General features: G+C 40.8%; 1 protein-coding gene across 5 annotated transcripts in view; it reads left to right on the forward strand.

Moving 5' to 3' along the window:
- The first annotated feature begins 2,653 nt into the window (after positions 1 to 2,653).
- Positions 2,654 to 19,608, forward strand: part of LOC148008670 (putative plastidic glucose transporter 1) — a 112,022-nt gene continuing 95,067 nt past the window's right edge. For 3 of the 5 annotated variants that reach the window (XM_087674098.1, XM_087674097.1, XM_087674100.1), the window contains exons 1-2: positions 2,656 to 2,935; positions 4,115 to 4,271. In XM_087674098.1, coding sequence (XP_087530224.1) covers positions 2,728 to 2,935; positions 4,115 to 4,271 — 365 coding nt within the window. In that variant the 5' untranslated portion in view covers positions 2,656 to 2,727. Of the gene's footprint in view, positions 2,936 to 4,114; positions 4,272 to 19,608 lie in introns of all 5 variants that reach the window. The other 2 variants (XM_087674099.1, XM_087674101.1) reach the window with 2 other exon arrangements.

Below are 19,608 nucleotides of genomic sequence, written 5' to 3' on the forward strand. Positions count from 1 at the left end.
TAACATTAGCCTATGAATATACTTTTTGGTAGTACCAACACATGGGCATGAATAGTGGTAAAGTCTCCTTCAATCAAGGAGAAATTTCCGATTGCCACCCTTATAGGAAGAAGACTTGTAGGGTTGATATCTCTCAATCCAATCACCAACCTTTGGAAGTATAAAAATATGAAATGTTCATATTTTTGAATAACATAAGTTTACTAGATCAAATTTTCAAATTTGATTTCAACATTATTTTATATAGCCATGAATTTGGCTAGTCACCTAACTACTAAAATTTAGGATTGCACCTACATATTTACTTGGGGAGCTAAATATCTAGAGCTACAACCATTGCTTGACTTGTCAAAGAGTCAAGACCAAAAGAATGAAGATGCTGGGAGGGTTATAACCCTTAGACATTCCACAAATGAAATGGGAGTCGCTAAGTATGGGCTCTATTGTTAGATTACCTACTGCTACTAGTGGATTATGATTCTGTCACAATAGTGGTTGACAAGTTGATAAAAGTTGCACACTTGATGCCAATCAAAACAAACTATAAGTCATTTGATATCACTCAAGTCTTTATAAAAGAAAAGTATTCAAGTTACATGGACTACCAAAGACCATAATCAATGACCGAGACTCCTTTCCATCTTCATCGACAATCAAATCACATTGGTGGTTGTATGGAACCCAATATTCCAAGCTCGCACTAAAGCGCATTGAGGTGTGTTATCATTATGTCAGGGAGACACTCTTTGCACGAGAGATTAGCTTGGTCTATTTTGTCGATCTTTTCACAATGGCTTTACCTTATGAGAAGTTCAATGCTTTTCACAAAGTTTTGGGCTTACTCTCCTTTGTGGATTGATTATAGTCTACTAGGCATGTCACTTCCCTATACACAAGTGCCAACTCTTGTTCCTTGTAACACTCTTAGGGGGGATTTATTACCATGTTTTGGTAGTGATATGTGTGAATACACTTAGGACTATTGAGGTACCTTTTTTTCCTCACTAGAAGGTTTCTTTCCCCAGACCTTCTACATATGCCCATTCACTCTAAGGAAAACTTAATCTTGTAAATCGTTTACATTGATTTTTCTTGGTTATATTTGTAGTCTAAGATTCCCAGTTATTTTTAATCCATGGCTTAATATATTTTGTAAGGAAATGGCTTCATAGTGGAGCCTTATTAATGCTCTTGCATGATGAGAAACATTCCAAGAGTTAATATCTTTACGAGGGACAATGATGGTGGCCTTAGTTGGCATCTTGCATGCATCTTTATTATTGTCAATACGATTCAAGGGGACTAGGTATGATGGGTATTGGTTGGACCTCCCTTGCCTCCTCCACCTCGCCTTGTACTTCTAGAATTACTGATAGGGGTTTGAGAGAGTTGCATGAGATACCCCAACAAGAATAGACTCACATCTTGGACCATCCACTTGGGAATGGAGCTGAGAATGCACTCCAAGAGGGGAGATGCCTTGTTAGGTTATATTGATAAGCCCTGCCATACTTGATTGATGGTCCATATCTTGCTACAACACAGTGCTATCACTAATGAGGATCTCTTGGGCCTATAGCAATATTGTGTTGAGGTTAGTAAATTGGGTTGCCTAAAATGGAGCCAAAAGAAGCATGTAGAGATCCATGATTGCAGGAGGGATGGAGCTAGCCAACAAAGTGCTTTAGGGCCGAGCCATATCTTCATTCCCATTGGAGGGGAGGGGGTAGAGGCGAAAACCATTTGCATGGCTCTCCCTTTGAAGGGGAGTGCAGAGGGGAGACTTCTCTTCAAATGATTGCATATTGTAGCAACTCTTCAATAGGAGGAGAAGCGCAACATGCATGTTGATAGGGGGTTCACATGGCAGAAAAGGAGAATGTTAATGAGAGCTAAGATATCTCAAATCTCCACTCTCACTCGAAAATTTGTTAATGTAAATATTGACCATTCAAGACGACCTTTTGAAATTAAATTACCTATTCTTCAAAAATTTTAGGATCTTTTTACAAATTCAACAATTCATTTAATATGAAACCTTGATTTTTGGTGAATGTTACGAGTCATGCATAGTGTTCATAAAAGAACCATGGTTTAGTGTAAAATGAGTTTCTTTTTTTTGAAAAAACCTTAAAAATACAAAGAAGAAGAAATAAAACTTGACCTTGACAAAAGTTTTGGTTATACATGTGGCAGATACATGTGATTGAGCTTAATACTCTTGTGTTCCCTGCACTCGTAAAAATCCTTCCCAAAGTTTGAGCAAAAGGTTTTTGTATCATGTACGTACCGATGTTTACGAAAAACATTTTTGGTAGTTGACATGAAAACCTCTAACTCAAAATTTTGTAAGGGGTTTTGAATCAAATTACATTCATTTACCATTTTTATAACTAAAATATTTTAAGGGTTCAATGTTTAAATTTTTCAATTATTTTACATTAAACCTTGGTTTTCTTTGTGAACAACAGTAGCTGCCAAAAATGATTTTCATAAAGAGTGCTCACTGCTCAGGTGCCCAGTCGTTTACAAGATTATCCAGACAGAGAATAATATAAAAAACTTTTTAAAGGTTTATGGTAATGGTACGATGGGGGGATCACACGTGTCAGGCGTATAGCGATCTGGTCCAGTTCATTCATTATTCATGAGAGGAGGGAAGGATCACTGCATGATTCCCTCCATTGGTTTGCGTCTTCTTTGCTCCTCCTTCGGCAAGCCTGAGACATGATTCTGAGCGCGGCCATCCTCGCAAAGGCCCCTCCTTCCTCTCCTTACAGACACGCTGAAGCCCCGCAGTCCGCCGCCTCATGGCGAGCCATGGCGTTTCGGAGACGGATCGCCGTTCGCTCCTCCCCCGCTTCCATGAGAAAGGATCGGCTGTTGAAGGCTTCAGCAACCGAGGATTCTTCCACAACAACTGCTGCACAGACCGGTCCGCTGCTTCCCTTCCCCCAAAATTTCCTTGTCAAAGAGGTCTCCTGTACAAGAAACTGATGTCACTTTGGATTTTAGTTGAAATCTCATCGAATTCCGTCTTTGTGAGATCCTTTGATTGAACTGCGTCTTTGTGAGATCTTTAGGTCCATAAGCCGACCACAACTGCAATAAGCTGACGTCCCTTTGAATTCGAATTCCACCTCCTGAGAGATCCTCACATTGAATCACGGCTTTCTGAGACCTTTTGTTCCATAAGCCGACCACACTTACAACCTTGTAGGTCCATTGATCCCCCTGTCTTGGATGAATCTGTGTGCTGTAATGCTTCATTGCTGCTGGTACCTCCACCAAGCTTGAAAGTACGGCCAAGTTTAGCGCTCTCTATCTCTTGATAATTTACTGGGAAAAGGAGGTTGAGGTCCTAGAATTACTCCCATTTTTAGGAGCTCAAAGAAGACAACATGGATTACAATTCTTCGTTTCTTCATTTTCTTCCCCGTTTGGGATCATCATAGTAGGGTCCTAAATACATTTTTCTGCTTTCCAAGCCTCAACATATAAAACATCCAACTCAAGAAAACAGGTTATCACCTCAATCGGACACCATCACTCGTTTCTTGAAACTTGGCAGCTTTCATTTGTACACGAATCATCTTTTTCAATCCTATAAGTCAAGCGTGCTTGAATCAGGCAGCTTCGATTTGTGCATAAGCACACCTTCAATTTGTGATACTCCCTTTCAAACTGCTCACTTAATCTGGGCTTTGATCAGCTAGCTAGCATTAGTATTAGTCACTGCAATTGCTTGTGTTGACTAACCACTTGAGCACATTCACTTGAATTTTATTAAGAAGGTAATACACACATGGAAGGATTTGGTTTATATTATAATTTGTGTCTAAGATGATGTTTGCAGTCTCTTGAATAAATACAGGCCATAGGGCTCTGTCTAATATGATTTCCAGCCCCAGGCCGTTGATCATCCCTGTGTGCTGGAGTTGGGTCTTTGCAAATTTACGAAAGCAGCATTAATTTTGCTTGTCGTTTATGGCACATGTCGAATATCATGAATGGTGTTTGAGAAGATCAAAAGTATGATTGGACATTTGGTCCTTTTAGTTGTATGGGAGTGGGTATGTTTCCTTAACTAACTAACTTAAGGTTTTAATTGTAGAGATACTTTTAGACGACAAAATCAGTAAACAAGGAGGTGACGGTGACATCAAGTTACTACAAGATGTAGCGTCAGGGCTTGACTGGGGGTGGCTGCCAGCATTTCCTCATGCTGTGACAGCTGCCATGGCAAATTTCATGTTTGGCTACCACATTGGGTTAGTTCATATTCTATTTACAATGCAAGGTGCAGTGTTATTAAATCTGTCGTCACGAACCACCTTAATGTGGGCCTTTTTGATTGCTTTAATTGAGTATATGGTTTATATGTGAATCCAACCTCCTCTGTTGCCCTCGTTCTTAACCTTCCATAGCTGACTTGGGGGTGCCATACTGTGTGCACAGTAGTACATCATAGGATTATGGGTATTAAAAGTGTGAAACATGCATTCGCCATTTTAGGCACTCTATACCAAGTTTGAGTATTTGGCGTCAGGCAACAGGATTGATAAATTTGTCAGCAGTTACAATGCTAGACTCAGTCAGTTAGCCTTCCAGAAGCCCTTGACCACCCAAGCCCAGTTGATTCAGGCTAAAGTTTCTTATTTGTGCCTACAGTTTGTAGGATCAGTATCTCTCCTACTTGGTAGCTGTTGGAGATGCATTTGTCAATTCACCTTAAAAGTTTGATTTAAAAGGTTTTCTGGGCTCTCTTTGCTTAGGCTTGTGTGTGCCAGGGTAGAATGGGGTTGACGTCAAGTGAGCAGATGTCTAGTTAGAGGTAGCCTCAGTACTATTACATTAACAATGCTATTGTATGGCAAGATCCCAACATGCTACAAGGCATATGTTGCATGTTTGATGTAGGTATCTTTTGTGTTTCACTAAAGATCTTTGAGGTGCCTTACACTTGACATTAAAATCCAGTTTTGTTGTTTGGGAAGGCCTAAAACATCTGATGAAGCCATCCTAATTTGTCATCTTCATTCACATTCTGTATATTTCATGCTGTCATCTCCTGGTTGTGAGCTTTGTCAGAGTTTGATGGAGATGGAGGAGCTGACACATTGTCTTCATGTGTGCATTTGTCACGTCCAGCTTTAGCATTCATTGGCAGGACTGTTTGTGGTCATTTCTGTACACTTTGAAGGTGCTTTTCCAGCATGTCATGTAGCAGCCAAGCAGACTATATATTTAATCATTTTAGGCATCTGGTCGGACTGATCTCCAGGTTGGCCATTTTGGCAGCAGGTCTGCCAGATTTAGGGAAATTACCGATTTATATGCTGCTGCTGCTTTTGCCCTCCATCATCATGGTTTTGATCGCCTCTATCCTCCATTTCATCGCTTGCATTCTCTCATATCCTCCATCTCATCGTGTACGTTCTGCCACCCTCACTAATGTAGTCCAGCAGTGTGTAGGGGGGCTCACTGTAGCAGCTGTAAGGTGCCTGCCCATCGGCTTTCCAGGCACTCTTTTAGCGGTCTATCGAGAAATGAATCTAAGCGTCGCTGCTCGGCATTCCCAGGGAATGTTCCGAGTTTTGTCGCCTAGGGTTTCCCGAATCCACCTCGCAACGGAATATTCACGACTGAACCCACTAGGATCGACCTGAAATTCGGGTTCCTAGTTGTCAAGGTCTCCTGATAGCATTCTAGCGTCGGTTTTTGGACATTTTACTTTACGCAGAGATACCCAATTCGAAGCAGACCCATGTCGCACTTGGTTCAAAGAGAATGGAAAACGAGAGGGATGCGTTGCTCAACCTCTCTGCCCATAGGGCATAGTCCCATTCCGGTTCCCTAAAACGGCATGAATCGAGGTTCTATCCTAACAATTTCTAAGGTTGAAGATGGTAAACCTTGTGAGAAGCCTCCCAGCTTTCTGGGACCACCCTGTCGTAGGACGGACCCGTCGGGGGTTCTGTCCACCCGCTTCCCTTAATAGCTTTAGTTTTCTAATTAGGTCCTACCACATTTATGTGTGACACTTAAAGTCAGCTTCATTAATTAAGTCTTTTAGGGAACAGAGTTTGTTCACATAACTTATAGCACAGACACAAAAACAGAGCAAAGCAATCTATTGACAAACAAGTTCAAACAAGTTCCTTAACTTATCTTCAAGTTAATCTTTGTCTCCCGCCCATACAGGAGAAATTATGTATCACTTCTGTCCAACAGAAGTATCTCTTCTTCCGTGCAGAAGTAATTGGTCCAATTCACATGGCACCACAAACTCAATCCTTTATCTAGAATAGGATCTTCCAACATGCCCAGACGTTGGGGGCCACGGAGGTCTTCAACTCCATTTTAGACCTAGCAAGGGGTGTCCAGAGCTCCAACTGATCCACAAGCTGTCTAGGAGCGAAACATCATTCCCATGGTTGGCCTTTTCACCACTCGACCTTCGGCCCATGAATCGAGCAGTGTCCTCTCGGGTTAATACGCGGTGCGATCATGGAGGTGATCCACCGGTGCAATATATCCTTCCTTAATTAAATCCTTTAAGAATCAAGCACAAACAAGGCATTCAGCCCTAATATCATTTTTCAAGAAAACATTCCTTTATTCACATGGCGACTTGTCATCACAGACCCTTGCCATGTATTTACCATAAATCACAAGTCCTTGGAATAATCATCCAAACAACAACTAACAACTAGTTGAATGTAAAAGCATGTAGGATATTGTTCGAACAACCAATAAAACCAATTGCATTCTTTCCAAAACAATGCAAGAGTAGATGATATAATATTACCCATTGCATGCTTGCTCTCCCCCTTGGGATCTAAGAGCAATACTATGCAAAAATGTTTCTTAACACTTCCTTCCTTCGGCTAGGGCATATGTTAAGGGTTCAAACACTATTCATGATGTAAGTTCTATAGGTCATCACTTACCTTGATTGATAACCCAACCCTGGATTTGGATTGGAAAAAGTCATCGTTATCGGACGGAACTCAAGACATCTTAGTTTTAACCCTTATGATTAATTTCTTGTACTAGCTCTTAGTCAAGTCATGAGGCAATTAGAAAATTATCCTCATATATCAAACATGTTATAGGCATATCGTGTAAATACTTGATAAGATAAGTGCGAGATGATCTCAAGTAATTAGACTCCAATAGGCCGTGCATTAAGCTAGAATCTAGTTTTTCTTAATATTTGGGCTCTTAGGCTAAGTACTTTTGAAGTATCTAAACTTTAAACTAGTACTTTCTATTCATGATTCTCAATGTCATATTCTTTTAGTAATTATGCTATTTGTAACCCTTGACTATACTTTAATCTAGCACTTGTATGCACAATCTTTTAATGTCGTTCTTTTGACAATTATGGCATTCATAACGCTTGACTAATTCTTTCTTGTAATTGCTCCACTAGCAAATAAGTCATATGTAACTAGGTGCAATTATCTTCCCTTGATATATGCACTTCACAAACTCCCTCTTTTGAGTAGGTGAGATGAAATTTATCCTTTCTCATGACCTATACTCGTGCATCGTAGTATGGGGCCTAACGTATCTCATACGAGAATCAAAGCAAGCATCTATCAATTTGAAAATACATTACTTACGATCGGAACCGCAGTTGGATTGATAGTGATGCCTTTGCCCGAAGCCTTGTTGCTAGTTACAGGATTGTTATCCGCACGCGACATTATTCGCTTGGAGGCCATCGTCCCCGCACGTAGACTCAAGAGATTAAGAAGGTAAAATAGATTCAAGATGGGAGAGCGTAAGAGAAGATGGTTAAGTCAAGGATCGAGATAGAGGGAATTAAGCTAATTCTCTTCCTTGCAGCCTCTCGGGGTGACTCCTCCTCTCTCTCTCTCTCTCTCTCTCTCAAGCTCTCACTCACAATCTCTTGGAGGGGTATACTCTCTCTCTCCCTCTCTCTTGCAGCCTTTCAGGGTCTCCTTATGCTTCCTACAACTTCTTTTCCTGTAAGCTCAAGTTCTCTTCGAGTTCTGTTGGGACAATTGATATAGTTATGTTCAATGTTGTGGCACTCGGAGCATCGATGTTTAGGGTGCTTTGGATATTCCCTTTTGAAATGACCTAATTCCCTGCAATAGAAACAGTGCGGAGATTTATCACTTGCGGTCACAAGGTTCTTGGTTCTCCTCGGCAGGATTTTCTTCTTTAGAACAAAGTGTTCTAGGATTCTTTTAGCAGATTGGAGTGGTCATTTATCTTGGAAACTACATTTCCAAATTGTCCTACCCTTAGTTCGGGATTGAGCTCCATGGACAATTGGCTTTGCTTGTAATACTAAAGAATACTTCCAAGCTTCGACATTCTGGTAAGACCTAATCTATATTAGTTGAGAAGAAATGACTTAAGAGAAATTCATTGCACATTATAACTATCATTCCTTGCCAGAGTATCTCTAATCATTTGCAAGTTCTAGGCTCAAAATAGATGTAACTCATAATACTCAAGTTAACTGTAGTTATAAGAGTAAAGTTTATTCCGATACAAGTTGTATTTCATGTCGATAAAATTTCTAGGATTTCTAATAATCCTGAAGTGGTGTAGTAGGTTCTAAGTCTTCGTCTTCATCTGATTCCTCTATATATCCGAAGACTGCACTTGTGTAGCTTCGTTTTCTTGGAGGCTCCGTATTTAAGTCAGGGCAGTCTGCTTGGACATGTCCTAGTTCATTGCAATGGAAACATTGACGGTAGGGACATCTCCTACGGATGTGTCCTATCTCTCCACATGTATGGCATCTCTTACCCAGATCTCAAGAGTCATCTTTACTACAATTTTCCGATTTAAATTCTTGGACGATTGGATTTGCTCGGAGTTATGCGTCTTGCAAGTCCGTTGGACGCATTGCTTCAAGACGGTGGTTCAGAGGAGTGTTTAGGCCATGGCAAAACTTGGATACTTGTTGCGCAATATCCATAGGTGGTGCGTATTCTAGTAGGGTTACAAACTTTGAGTAGTAAGCTTCCAAAGTTAATTCTAGTTGCTTTAGCTTGAAGAATTCATTCATCTTCAAAGTCTGGTAGGTTGGCGGAAGGTATCGTCTGCGTACAGCATCTTTCAGCTGAACCCAAGTAACAGCGGCTTTAGAAACACCTTCATCTTTGCACCATTGCTTCCACCATAATCGAGCCTGGCTAACTAACTCAAGTTTGGCTATCATTGCTTGATTGGTAGAGGCAATTCTCGAAGCAAAGAAATAGTCATCCATCGACTCAATCCATATCTCTGCCTCTGCTGCGATGTCTATCCCTTCTCCAACAAACTCGGGTACCTTAATTTGCTTGAGAAGGAATTTCTTCTCTTGCATGTCAACATTCGTGGGTGCAGAAGGTGCCTAACAATCAAGCCATACTGCTTAGATTATTTTGTTTAGGATATGTCTACAAACTATACATTAATCAATCACGTATCATTACAAAGTTTTGCTTTGATACCAACTGTAAGGTGTCCGCTCATCGGCTTTCCAGGCACTCTTTTAGCGGTCTATCGAGAAATGAATCTAAGCGTCGCTGCTCGGCACTCCCAGGGAATGTTTCGAGTTTTGTCGCCTAGGGTTTTCCGAATCCGCCTCGCAACGGAATGTTCACGACCGAACCCACTAGGATCGACCTGAAATTCGGGTTCCTAGTTGTCAAGGTCTCCTGATAGCATTCTAGCGTCGGGTTTTGGGACATTCTACTTTACGCAGAGATACCCAATCCGAAGCAGACCCATGCCGCACTTTGTTCAAAGAGAATGGGAAACGAGAGGGATGCGCTGCTCAACCTCTCTACCCATAGAGCATAGTCCCATTCCGGTCCCCTAAAATGGCAGGAATCGAGGTTCTATCCTAACAATTTCTAAGGTCGAAGATGGTAAACCTTGTGAGAAGCCTCCCATCTTTCTGGGACCACCCTGCCATAGGACGGACCCGTTGGGGGTTCCGCCCACCCGCTTTCCTTCATAGCTTTAGTTTCTAATTAGGTCCTACCACATTTATGTGTGACACTTAAAGTCAACTTCATCAATTAAGTCTTTTAGGGAACAGAGTTCGTTCACATAACTTATAGCACAGACACAAAAACTGAGCAAAGCAATCTATTGACAAACAAGTTCAAACAAGTTCCTTAACTTATCTTCAAGTTAATCTTTGTCTCCCGCCCATACAGGAGAAATTATGTATCACTTCTGTCCAACAGAAGTATCCCTTCTGCCCTGCAGAAGTAATTGGTCCAATTCACATGGCACCACAAACTCAATCCTTTATCTAGAATAGGATCTCCCAACATGCCTAGACGTTGGGAGCCACGGAGGTCTTCAACTCCATTCTAGACCTAGCAAGGGGTGTCCAAAGCTCTAACTGACCCGCAAGCTGTCTAGGAGTGAAACATCATTCCCGTGGTTGGCCTTTTCACCACTTGACCTTCGGTCCATGAATCGAGCAGTGCCCTCTCGGGTTAATACGTGGTGCGATCATGGAGGTGATCCACCCGTGCAATATATCATTCCTTAATTAAATCCTTTAAGAATCAAGCACAAACAAGGCATTCAGTCCTAATATCATTTTCCAAGAAAACATTCCTTTATTTCCATGGCGACTTGTCATTACAGATCCTTGCCATGCATTTACCATAAATCACAAGCATTGGGAATAATCATCCAAATAACAACTAACAACCAGTTGAATGTAAAAGCATGTAGGATATTGTTCGATCAACCAACAAAACCAATTGCATTCTTTTCAAAACAATGCAAGAGTAGATGATATAATATTACCCATTGCATATTTGCTCTCCCCCTTGGGATCTAAGAGCAATACTATGCAAAAATGTTTCTTAACACTTCCTTCCTTCGGCTAGGGCATATGTTAAGGGTTCAAACACTATTCATGATGTAAGTTCTATAGGTCACTTACCTTGATTGATAACCCAACCCTGGATTTGGATTGGAAAAAGTCATCGTTATCGAACGGAACTCAAGACATCTTAGTTTTAACCCTTATGATTAATTTCTTGTACTAGCTCTTAGTCAAGTCATGAGGCAACTAGAAAATTATCCTCATATATCAAACATGTTATAGGCATATCGTGTAAATACTTGATAAGATAAGTGCGTGATGATCTCAAGTAATTAAACTCCAATAGGCCATGCATTGAGCTAGAATCTAGTTTTTCTTAATATTTGGGCTCTTAGGCTAAGTACTTTTGAAGTATCTAAACTTTAAACTAGTACTTTCTATTCATGATTATCAATGTCATATTCTTTTAGTAATTATGCTATTTGTAACCTTTGACTATACTTTAATCTAGCACTTGTATGCACAATCTTTTAATGTCGTTCTTTTGATGACTATGGCATTCATAACGCTTGACTAATTCTTCCTTGTAATTGCTCTACTAGCAAATAAGTCATATGTAACTAGGTGCAATTATCTTCCCTTGATATATGTACTTCACAAACCCCCTCTTTCGAGTAGGTGAGATGAAATTTATCGTTTCCCGTGACCTATACTCGTGCATCGTAGTATGGGGCCTAACGTATCTCATACGAGAATCAAAGCAAGCATCTATCAATTTGAAAATACATTACTTACGACCGGAACCGCAGTTGGATTGACAGTGATGCCTTTGCTTGAAGCCTTGTTGCTGGTTGCAGGATTGTCATCCGCATGCGACATTCTTCGCTTGGAGGCTATCGTCCGCAGGTAGACTCAAGAGATTAAGAAGGTAGAATAGATTCAAGATGGGAGAGCGTAAGAGAATATGGTTAAGTCGAGGATCGAGATAGAGGGAATTGAGCTAATTCTCTTCCTTGCAGCCTCTCGGGGTGACTCTTCTCTCTCTCTCTCTCTCTCTCTCTCTTTCTCAAGCTCTCACTCACAATCTCTTGGAGGGGTATACTCTCTCTCTCCCTCTCTCTTGCAGCCTTTCAAGGTCTCCTTATGCTTCCTTATGCCTCTCCCATGCCTTATATTTATATTGAATTAGAGAAGAGAGCTTGTGGTTGAGAAGTGGAGCTCTTTGTGGAGGGGGATCTTGGAAAGATCAGTGATCTGATGCTCAGATCATAAATCTGATGGTTCCATTAGCTCCGAAAGGGGGGTAAAACCCTAAGACGTTTGGTTAGAAAGCTCTTAGTTCACTCCTTCTTCTTTTCTTTGTTCAAAGTGTTGTTCACTGCCTATGTACTGCGATCGCGGAGTGCGCAATTTTGCAAATCCTCTCTTTATTTTTTTCTTTTTATAAAATCTCCAAACTAACTAAAATATCACTTGTCTTTTCTTTTAAATGACATCTAGTTCTAAAAATCTCCATATCTTTATTTTTTTAAGGATAATATCTAAAGTATTTAAAATATACTAGTTTTGCTCAAAATCTAATATTTTTGGACCATCCAAACTATACACATTAACCTAGTGATGAATATAACTCATAAGTCTCGTTCACGTTGTAATTTACGTGAAGGGTGGCTACTGTCCTTGCCAATCCGAGAAAAATATTGAATTTACGACTCTTGATTTTTTAAAATAAAATATTTTAAATTAAATAAAAATTATTAATAATTAATGCTAGTTAGTTTTTATCTTAGTTAGTCTTTAGTTAGTAATATTACTAATTTATTAACTGACTAGCTAACTTTCGAACCAACCAACTAACTTTTATTGTGCGGAGATATTACAACAGCCTTGTATTCATTTTCACATCAGATCAGTTTTGTTCGTTCTTTCTATGTGTTCACTCTGTCTCTCTCTTCTCTTCTCTCTTTGGGTTTTTGATCTACTTCCATTGCTCACTCTCACATGGTACCATCGCTGCAAAGGAGTGGAACTGGAGCTTTTCTCAGCCCTTGTAGCAGATTCTCAACCTCTTGGAGCCCCTTGACATCGAAAACATGCAGCTTTTGCTTTGAGTTTTTTTTTTTGTTTTTTTGGGAGGGTGGGTGGGAGCAAGTTTTTGAAGGATATCAGTGGCAGATTGGTATGATTGGCAGGAATAGGTGGAATGTTAGTTTGATGGAGACCATGAGGGCTGCTGAAGTGACGTCTGTGATTGTGAACACTAGTGTTACGATTGCTGAGGTAATGAAGATCAACGTGACTGCTGAGATCAAGAGGATTGATGCAAAGGCCAACTTGATTATGTAGATTGAGAGGATTATCGTGAAGTTTGACAACATTGTGATGTGGACTATGGTGCAAACTATGACCAGCATCCTTCTTCTTCCCACCATCTCTTTGAGGTTCTATCCCTCCTATCCTTTATGGGATTGAGGGTCCTTGTCTTGCCATTGTGGTAGCATTTGTGCAAGTGCCTGCTTTGCTGTATCTTTTTGAGAAGGAGAAACTAAATGGCACGAACTATGCCTTGTGGTCATGCAACGTGAAATGCATCCGAGACACCTTCAATGTATGGGATTTTGTCACCCTACCTGTTTCCCACCCCACATTGGAACCCCCTAGATTGGATCCACTCTTGATTAGGCAGCCCTTTGGGATAGACTCAACTTCCAAGCCAGTCATTTCTCTTCATCCGAAACCAGCCTTCCTTCTTGGAATGGGTGGTGATAACCTGATTTAAGAGTTAATTACAGCAATAAATAAATGCACATAAAATGAAATACACACTTTACCATAATATTCTTTAGACACCCTGTTGGCCCCAAAATTGGTGCCCCTTGCGGTATTTCTTTAGCTTTCATTCAATTGGAAGGAGTACAACTCGAGATTCTTCAATCTCCTCCTGCTAACCAATTGCTCTTGCTGACATAAATGACCAGCAAGCCTGTTGGGTCATTTGCCCCTTGATTCACCTAGGACTTCTTCTCCAATTTGACCCTTGGCTGGCTAAATGCTGCCCCAAATCAATTCGGGATGGGCTGGCTCTTGAAATCCCTTGATAATCTTGAATTATCAGCTGTTGATTTTAGTCCCTTGAGCCTTCAATCTCCGGCACAGATCCCAAGGTGACTGCTAAACCCTAATTTCTGTTGTAAATTAGGGTCTACTGCAGAAATTATAGATCAGCCTACCAAAAATGGACGAAATCTCCTCCAAATGGCTAAGAATTGCTGAGAATGCGTGAGCATAGGCTGAAGGAGATGAGAGATTGCTGTAGAGAGAGAAAATTTTGAGATTTGTCACGAAGAACTGATCAAAATCAGTTGCTGCCCTATTGTACCAGCCCCCAACGGATGCACCAATAACAATAGAAGCATCAGAGATTGTGATCTTCAGGAGAAAGTGCATCAGCAGCAATTGTCAGCTTCCCAAGGTCAAGATTATGCAATCTCCATCACCAAAATGGTTTCCAATGGCTGGGAATTGGCCCCAAAAGCTGGCAGCAACAGTCCAATACCTCTTTCCAACAGCTCCAAAATGAAAAAACGAGATTTCCCTCTCCCTTCAGCCCTATTTAGCCTTTCCCCCACTTGCATGGGAAAGTTTTGCCAAGTGGTAGCTTTCTTAATCCATTTTCAGCAATTTCCAACCATTTAATTAATTTTCATTAATTCTGAAAATTAATTTAGTTCTTAATCCATGCCCAAAAAATTGACCTTTGCCCATCCAAAAATTAATTGGCTAGGCTATTTGCAACCCAAAGTGGTCCCATGTATTAATTGACCCTTGGACAAGCATTAATCCATTAATTAATGCCTAGTCCCTAGTGTCACCATTGACACTTAATGGCCAATTAATGGTCCTAGGGGCAAACTGACACCAAAATTCACCTAGAATCTAACAAGTGTAACTTGTTACAACTTTTGCCTTTGACACCCATCTTTTTCACAGGGTCCTTGGGCCTTCAACTGTAAAAAAAAGTAGCTTGCACCTCACATGTGCATCTTTTAATTGCACATTTGATTAATCCTTTAATCAAATGTCAATTAAACATAAGCAAAGCATCAAATTTTCACGTCCTTGTGACATCATCAGCTATCATGACTCCGTTCTTGTACGTTGCATAACCCTCAAGGTTGTATCCATAGGGAAGAAGATTTCTTCGGAGGACATGACTGTGACCTTTAATCACATCTTTTGTCACCAAAGTATGATGTTTGCTGTGGTAGTCTCACCCCTAGGGTTTGGTATACCATTATGTGGGACGAGCTTATGCCTATGATATTGAAGTAGGAGGCTTGCACAAGGAGACATGACCCACTGGTACAAGGACAACTAATTGTGCTTTTGTAGTAAGCACATCTTCAAGTAGTGGTCAAAAATAGAAGGGCAAGAAAAAAAGGAGCAGCCAGAGAAGGAGAAGGACAAAAAGTCTAAGAGTTATCCCAAGTGTCTGCATCTTGGAAAGACGACACATTTGGAGGAAAAATACTGGAAGAAATTTTCCCATCTTCGACTTGGGGCAAGGATGGAGCAAAGGATTTCAAGGCTACATTGGCTAGGCCAATGAAGGTCGTTTTTTTTACATCTTTCTAAGGTGGATGACATTGCCCTTGCTTCTTTTTCAAGGAAGACTTGGCTAGTGGACAATAGAACATAGTCACATGATATATCAACATAGTTAGATCCAAGATTTGCATTATAGAATAGGCTTCATTAGCATTGATGACCATTTATCTGTGCTTGGTGAGGCATGGATACCATTCCTCTATTTCTTGATAGATAGGATTCAATAGCTAAAGTCCTTTATGTGGCAGAGCTGGGGCTTCGATCTTCTCTTTATTCATGGTCTCATGGAGTTAGGTATTTGCATGGTGTTTAGGCAAGAGGTGGTCATGGTGGAGGATACTTCTACATATGTTCTGTGGTCTAGTTCTTTGGAGGTGGGCTTTACAAGCTCACTATCCTATCTGCCCTTTTTTTTTTTTGTAGTTAAGGCTTTTATGGCATGCCCACTACAGATACCTCAACTTTGACTCAATTTGATAGGCCAACAGGAAGGGCATGGTTTTGCCAGACTTCCCTTTTAAAATCCCATCTATTTGCCTTAGTTGTTTGAGGGAAAAACAATATCGAGCGCAAGGTGTCTATTCGTATGGCTCCTATACCTTTGAAGCTTGTCCACACAAACTTGTGGGGCCCCATGTGCACGCCATCCTTGGACAAGACCGAATATCTTATGCTTCTAGATGATGATTTTCAAGGTATGTTTGGCCCTATTTCTTGGAGCTCAAACTAGAGACTTATTCTCAATTTTGTGAGTAGAAGACATTTGTAGAAATCAATCTACATTCAAGGTTTGAGGAGTTTGAGCCGATCTTGGTGGAGAGCTCACCTCTCACATACTTGATGGGTTTTATATGCAATATGGTGTTCGTACAAATTTTGCCCACATCGACATACAATCACAGTATGTTGTAGTAGAGTGACAAAATTGGACCATGTTGAAGATGGCCTAGTCCATGCTTGAGCATTGAGGGCTTTTTGCCTATCTATCTTTACCCCCTCTTCCTTATCCTCCTCCTCCTCCACCACCACCACCACCACCACCACCACCACCTCCATCTCATCCCATCTATCCATCTTTACAGACACCTCATGGTTTTAGTATCTCATCTGCCAAGCATGCATTTAATGACAAGACTTGTTTCAATAGGTCAAACTACATCACTTGGTCAACTTTGATGAGGCATGCCTTAAGACTCTCAGAACTTATGGGATTTAGTGTAGGGGTTGGAACCCCAACCTGATCCCCTGCCCTTGTTCCATACGAGATCATCCGCTCATGGAAGGCTCATAAGGTCTCTGCTATTGCCGAGCTTATGTAGGGCTTGTTGCTTGAGTTTCACTCTCAGTTTAATTCATCATATTGACCAACTCTCCACTACTAAGGAAAAGTGGGATGAGCTTGAAAGGCTCTACGTTGCTACAGGGAAAAACTCCAAGATATTTCTCAAGATTGAGTTTTTCAACTTGGAATACAAACGGGGAGAAGATTTAAGCAAGTTTATTTCACATATGAAGGGGCTTATGGCATAGCTTGCCTCCGTTCAAGCACCCATCCATGATGAAGATGCCATTGCCATTTTGCTAAAGTCTGTGAATAAGGTTTTTCCAACCCTTGTGGGTAGTCCATAAACATAAAAAATGGGACATGGTTGCCACATGCAAAAGGGCATTGATCTACCCTAAAAGGGCATGCCTACCCCAAAATAGGACATAGGCAATCATTGAGGTATACTAGGCCTAAATGAGTGTTTAATGAGCGTAGGCAATCTAAAATGGCCATCTCCCAAACAAAACATGCATCTAGTCCTAAACGGGACCAACCAACTTAGCGTGGCCATTCGGATGGTGTGTTTACATGCACGTAATGGTAGATGGGTCTCAGGAGGCCTAAAAACAACGCATAACATTTATGGGACTAGTAGGTCAAAACAAGGCTTAGTTTGTTTGGGACGGTAAAATCATGACCACCTAGCCAAAGGGCACGCCCTTTTAATTGGATAAAAGATTACCTTCCTTTCCAAAAGGTACCACCTTAGTTTATATCAGCCTCAACATCATCGGCCATGGGCTCTCAACTAGAGTGTACTGCCATGGGAAAGATATTGGCCACCAGTCTAAACATGTTGGCCAACAAAGAGAACGACCCAATCACCACCACCGAGCATGAAGTGTGGAGGTATGCTAGGGTTTGCAAAAGAAAACACTAAGTGTACGACCACAATTGAAACATAGAGAACGCAAATACAAATGCAAAAGTGCAAAATGCAAAAAACACAAACACAGAAGAAAGAGAAGTTAGAACTCTAAAGTGAATAACTGAATGTATTAAATGAATGAAAGAGTGTACAAGATGCTTTGAAGCAGAGTTGTCCAATAGCTGATGGCTCTTGTGGGAGCAAGTTGATGGAGGTGTTGATCTGTGTTGTCCACTGGAGATACATCTCGAGTGTAGTAACCATCGGTCGATTGGAGCAATGATTAATGAAGGAAAGTGCTGAAAATACAAAAATGACCTGTAGATGATGATGGCATTAGCATGCTGGGGCAAAATGCAGCCAATAGGAGTTGCCAGGCTGAAGGGTGATGGAGCCACTTTGAACTTTATTATTATTATTATTATTTTTTCTGGGGAATAAGTGTGCTCATGGGGAAAATTAAGGGATGGTTACATCCTGCATCACAAAATAGAACACTATCCCAACAATGGGTCCAAGCTATCATTGAGAGGAAATGATGAAGAGGTATGGAGGTGGGGTGATAGTAGAACCACTAGTGGAAACAACTTAGGATCTGCCCAAGGATGCTTTGCTAAATGAGATGCATAGATGAATGCTACATGATGAGAATGCACAAGTAGCAAGGTGCCACTTGGACAGTGTCCCCCATGGGAAAATTATTCACTTGCTCAAGCATCCTTTTATAAAGATTCACTTGCTCAAGCACCCTTTTATAAAGATGATGATGATCATGCAATGCAAAGGATAGGTACAACTAGGAAGGGAGTTGGATGTCGAAGACATATGAAATGTGTAATTACCAATGAAAGGGTAGAAACCCGTTCTCAACCATTGGATGGTGATGCCGAAGATAGAGGAGGATCTAATATCGGACTGTGTGTGGTGTCAAGAACCAAAATGATGTAGGCAAATAATGAAGGTAGATTTGACACTCCTTGCTAGAAGAGCCAAAGGAGAATTATTCATCTAGTATATGGAACATGCTAGTACTAGATCTCGGTAGAGAGCTCTTATATTGACTAAGTAGCATAGGGAAGCCCGAACCTTCAGCCCAGTTAGGACTAGTAAATACTTGTAATGTTAGTCCTAAATTGAAATACAAAATCCAACATGAAAGAATCAAGAAAGAAACTTATATATTAGATGTCTCATATTGAGGTGCTTTGGATGCTGTGAAAAATTATGGCTAAGCCTAAAGTAAATGAGTCTCACAAGCCTAAGGTTCCTAAGGATGACCTAGGACTTCTAAGCGGCTAGCCTAATGAGAGGTGTTGGAGTCGTGATGGGCGATTCAGTCCGATAACTAATATGATGAGGCCAAAACGAATACCACACAGTTCGATTCAAGACAGAGGCACGAGATACGTTTCACCTCCCAGCCTTGCCTAGTTAATTGCTGGCAACTCCCATCATGATCCGATTGCCAGCCGTCAATTCTTGGTGAGTCCTACTATTCTTGGACTCTCTTTAATTCTAGGCTCCCCTAAACCCCGTTTGGGTGCCCAAGGCCCCCGGACGGTCATTCCTCGTGCTTGTTTCCCGTAATTTACCTTATTTATGTAACATTTCCTTCCCCTTAAGAATTGGTTTCGTCCTCGAAAATGATACTTGGAAGGTCTAACTGTAAATTGGGAAACCTTTTGCTTAAGGTACTTACTCGCTCCCATGTTGAGCTTTCTTCTGAACAATCTTTCTTTTTGACCAAACATTCTTGATAAATAGTATTCCTTGTTCGTCTGTTACGAACATTTAATATTCTTTCTGGTTCATGTGGATTCGATTGGTCATCTAATAACTCCTCAATGTTATCATTTAGGATTAGATTATCCAAATCACCCAGCTTCTTCCTTAACTTACTTACACGAAAAACTGGATGTATTTTACTACCAGAAGGTAGTTGGAGCTTGTAAGCCTGTTCTCCTACTTTTTTAAGTA

This window comes from Lygodium microphyllum, unplaced genomic scaffold (genome assembly GCF_053477565.2).
Source record: "Lygodium microphyllum isolate KBCC unplaced genomic scaffold, Lygodium_microphyllum_v1.1.10 scaffold_92, whole genome shotgun sequence".
NCBI lineage: Eukaryota > Viridiplantae > Streptophyta > Polypodiopsida > Schizaeales > Lygodiaceae > Lygodium > Lygodium microphyllum.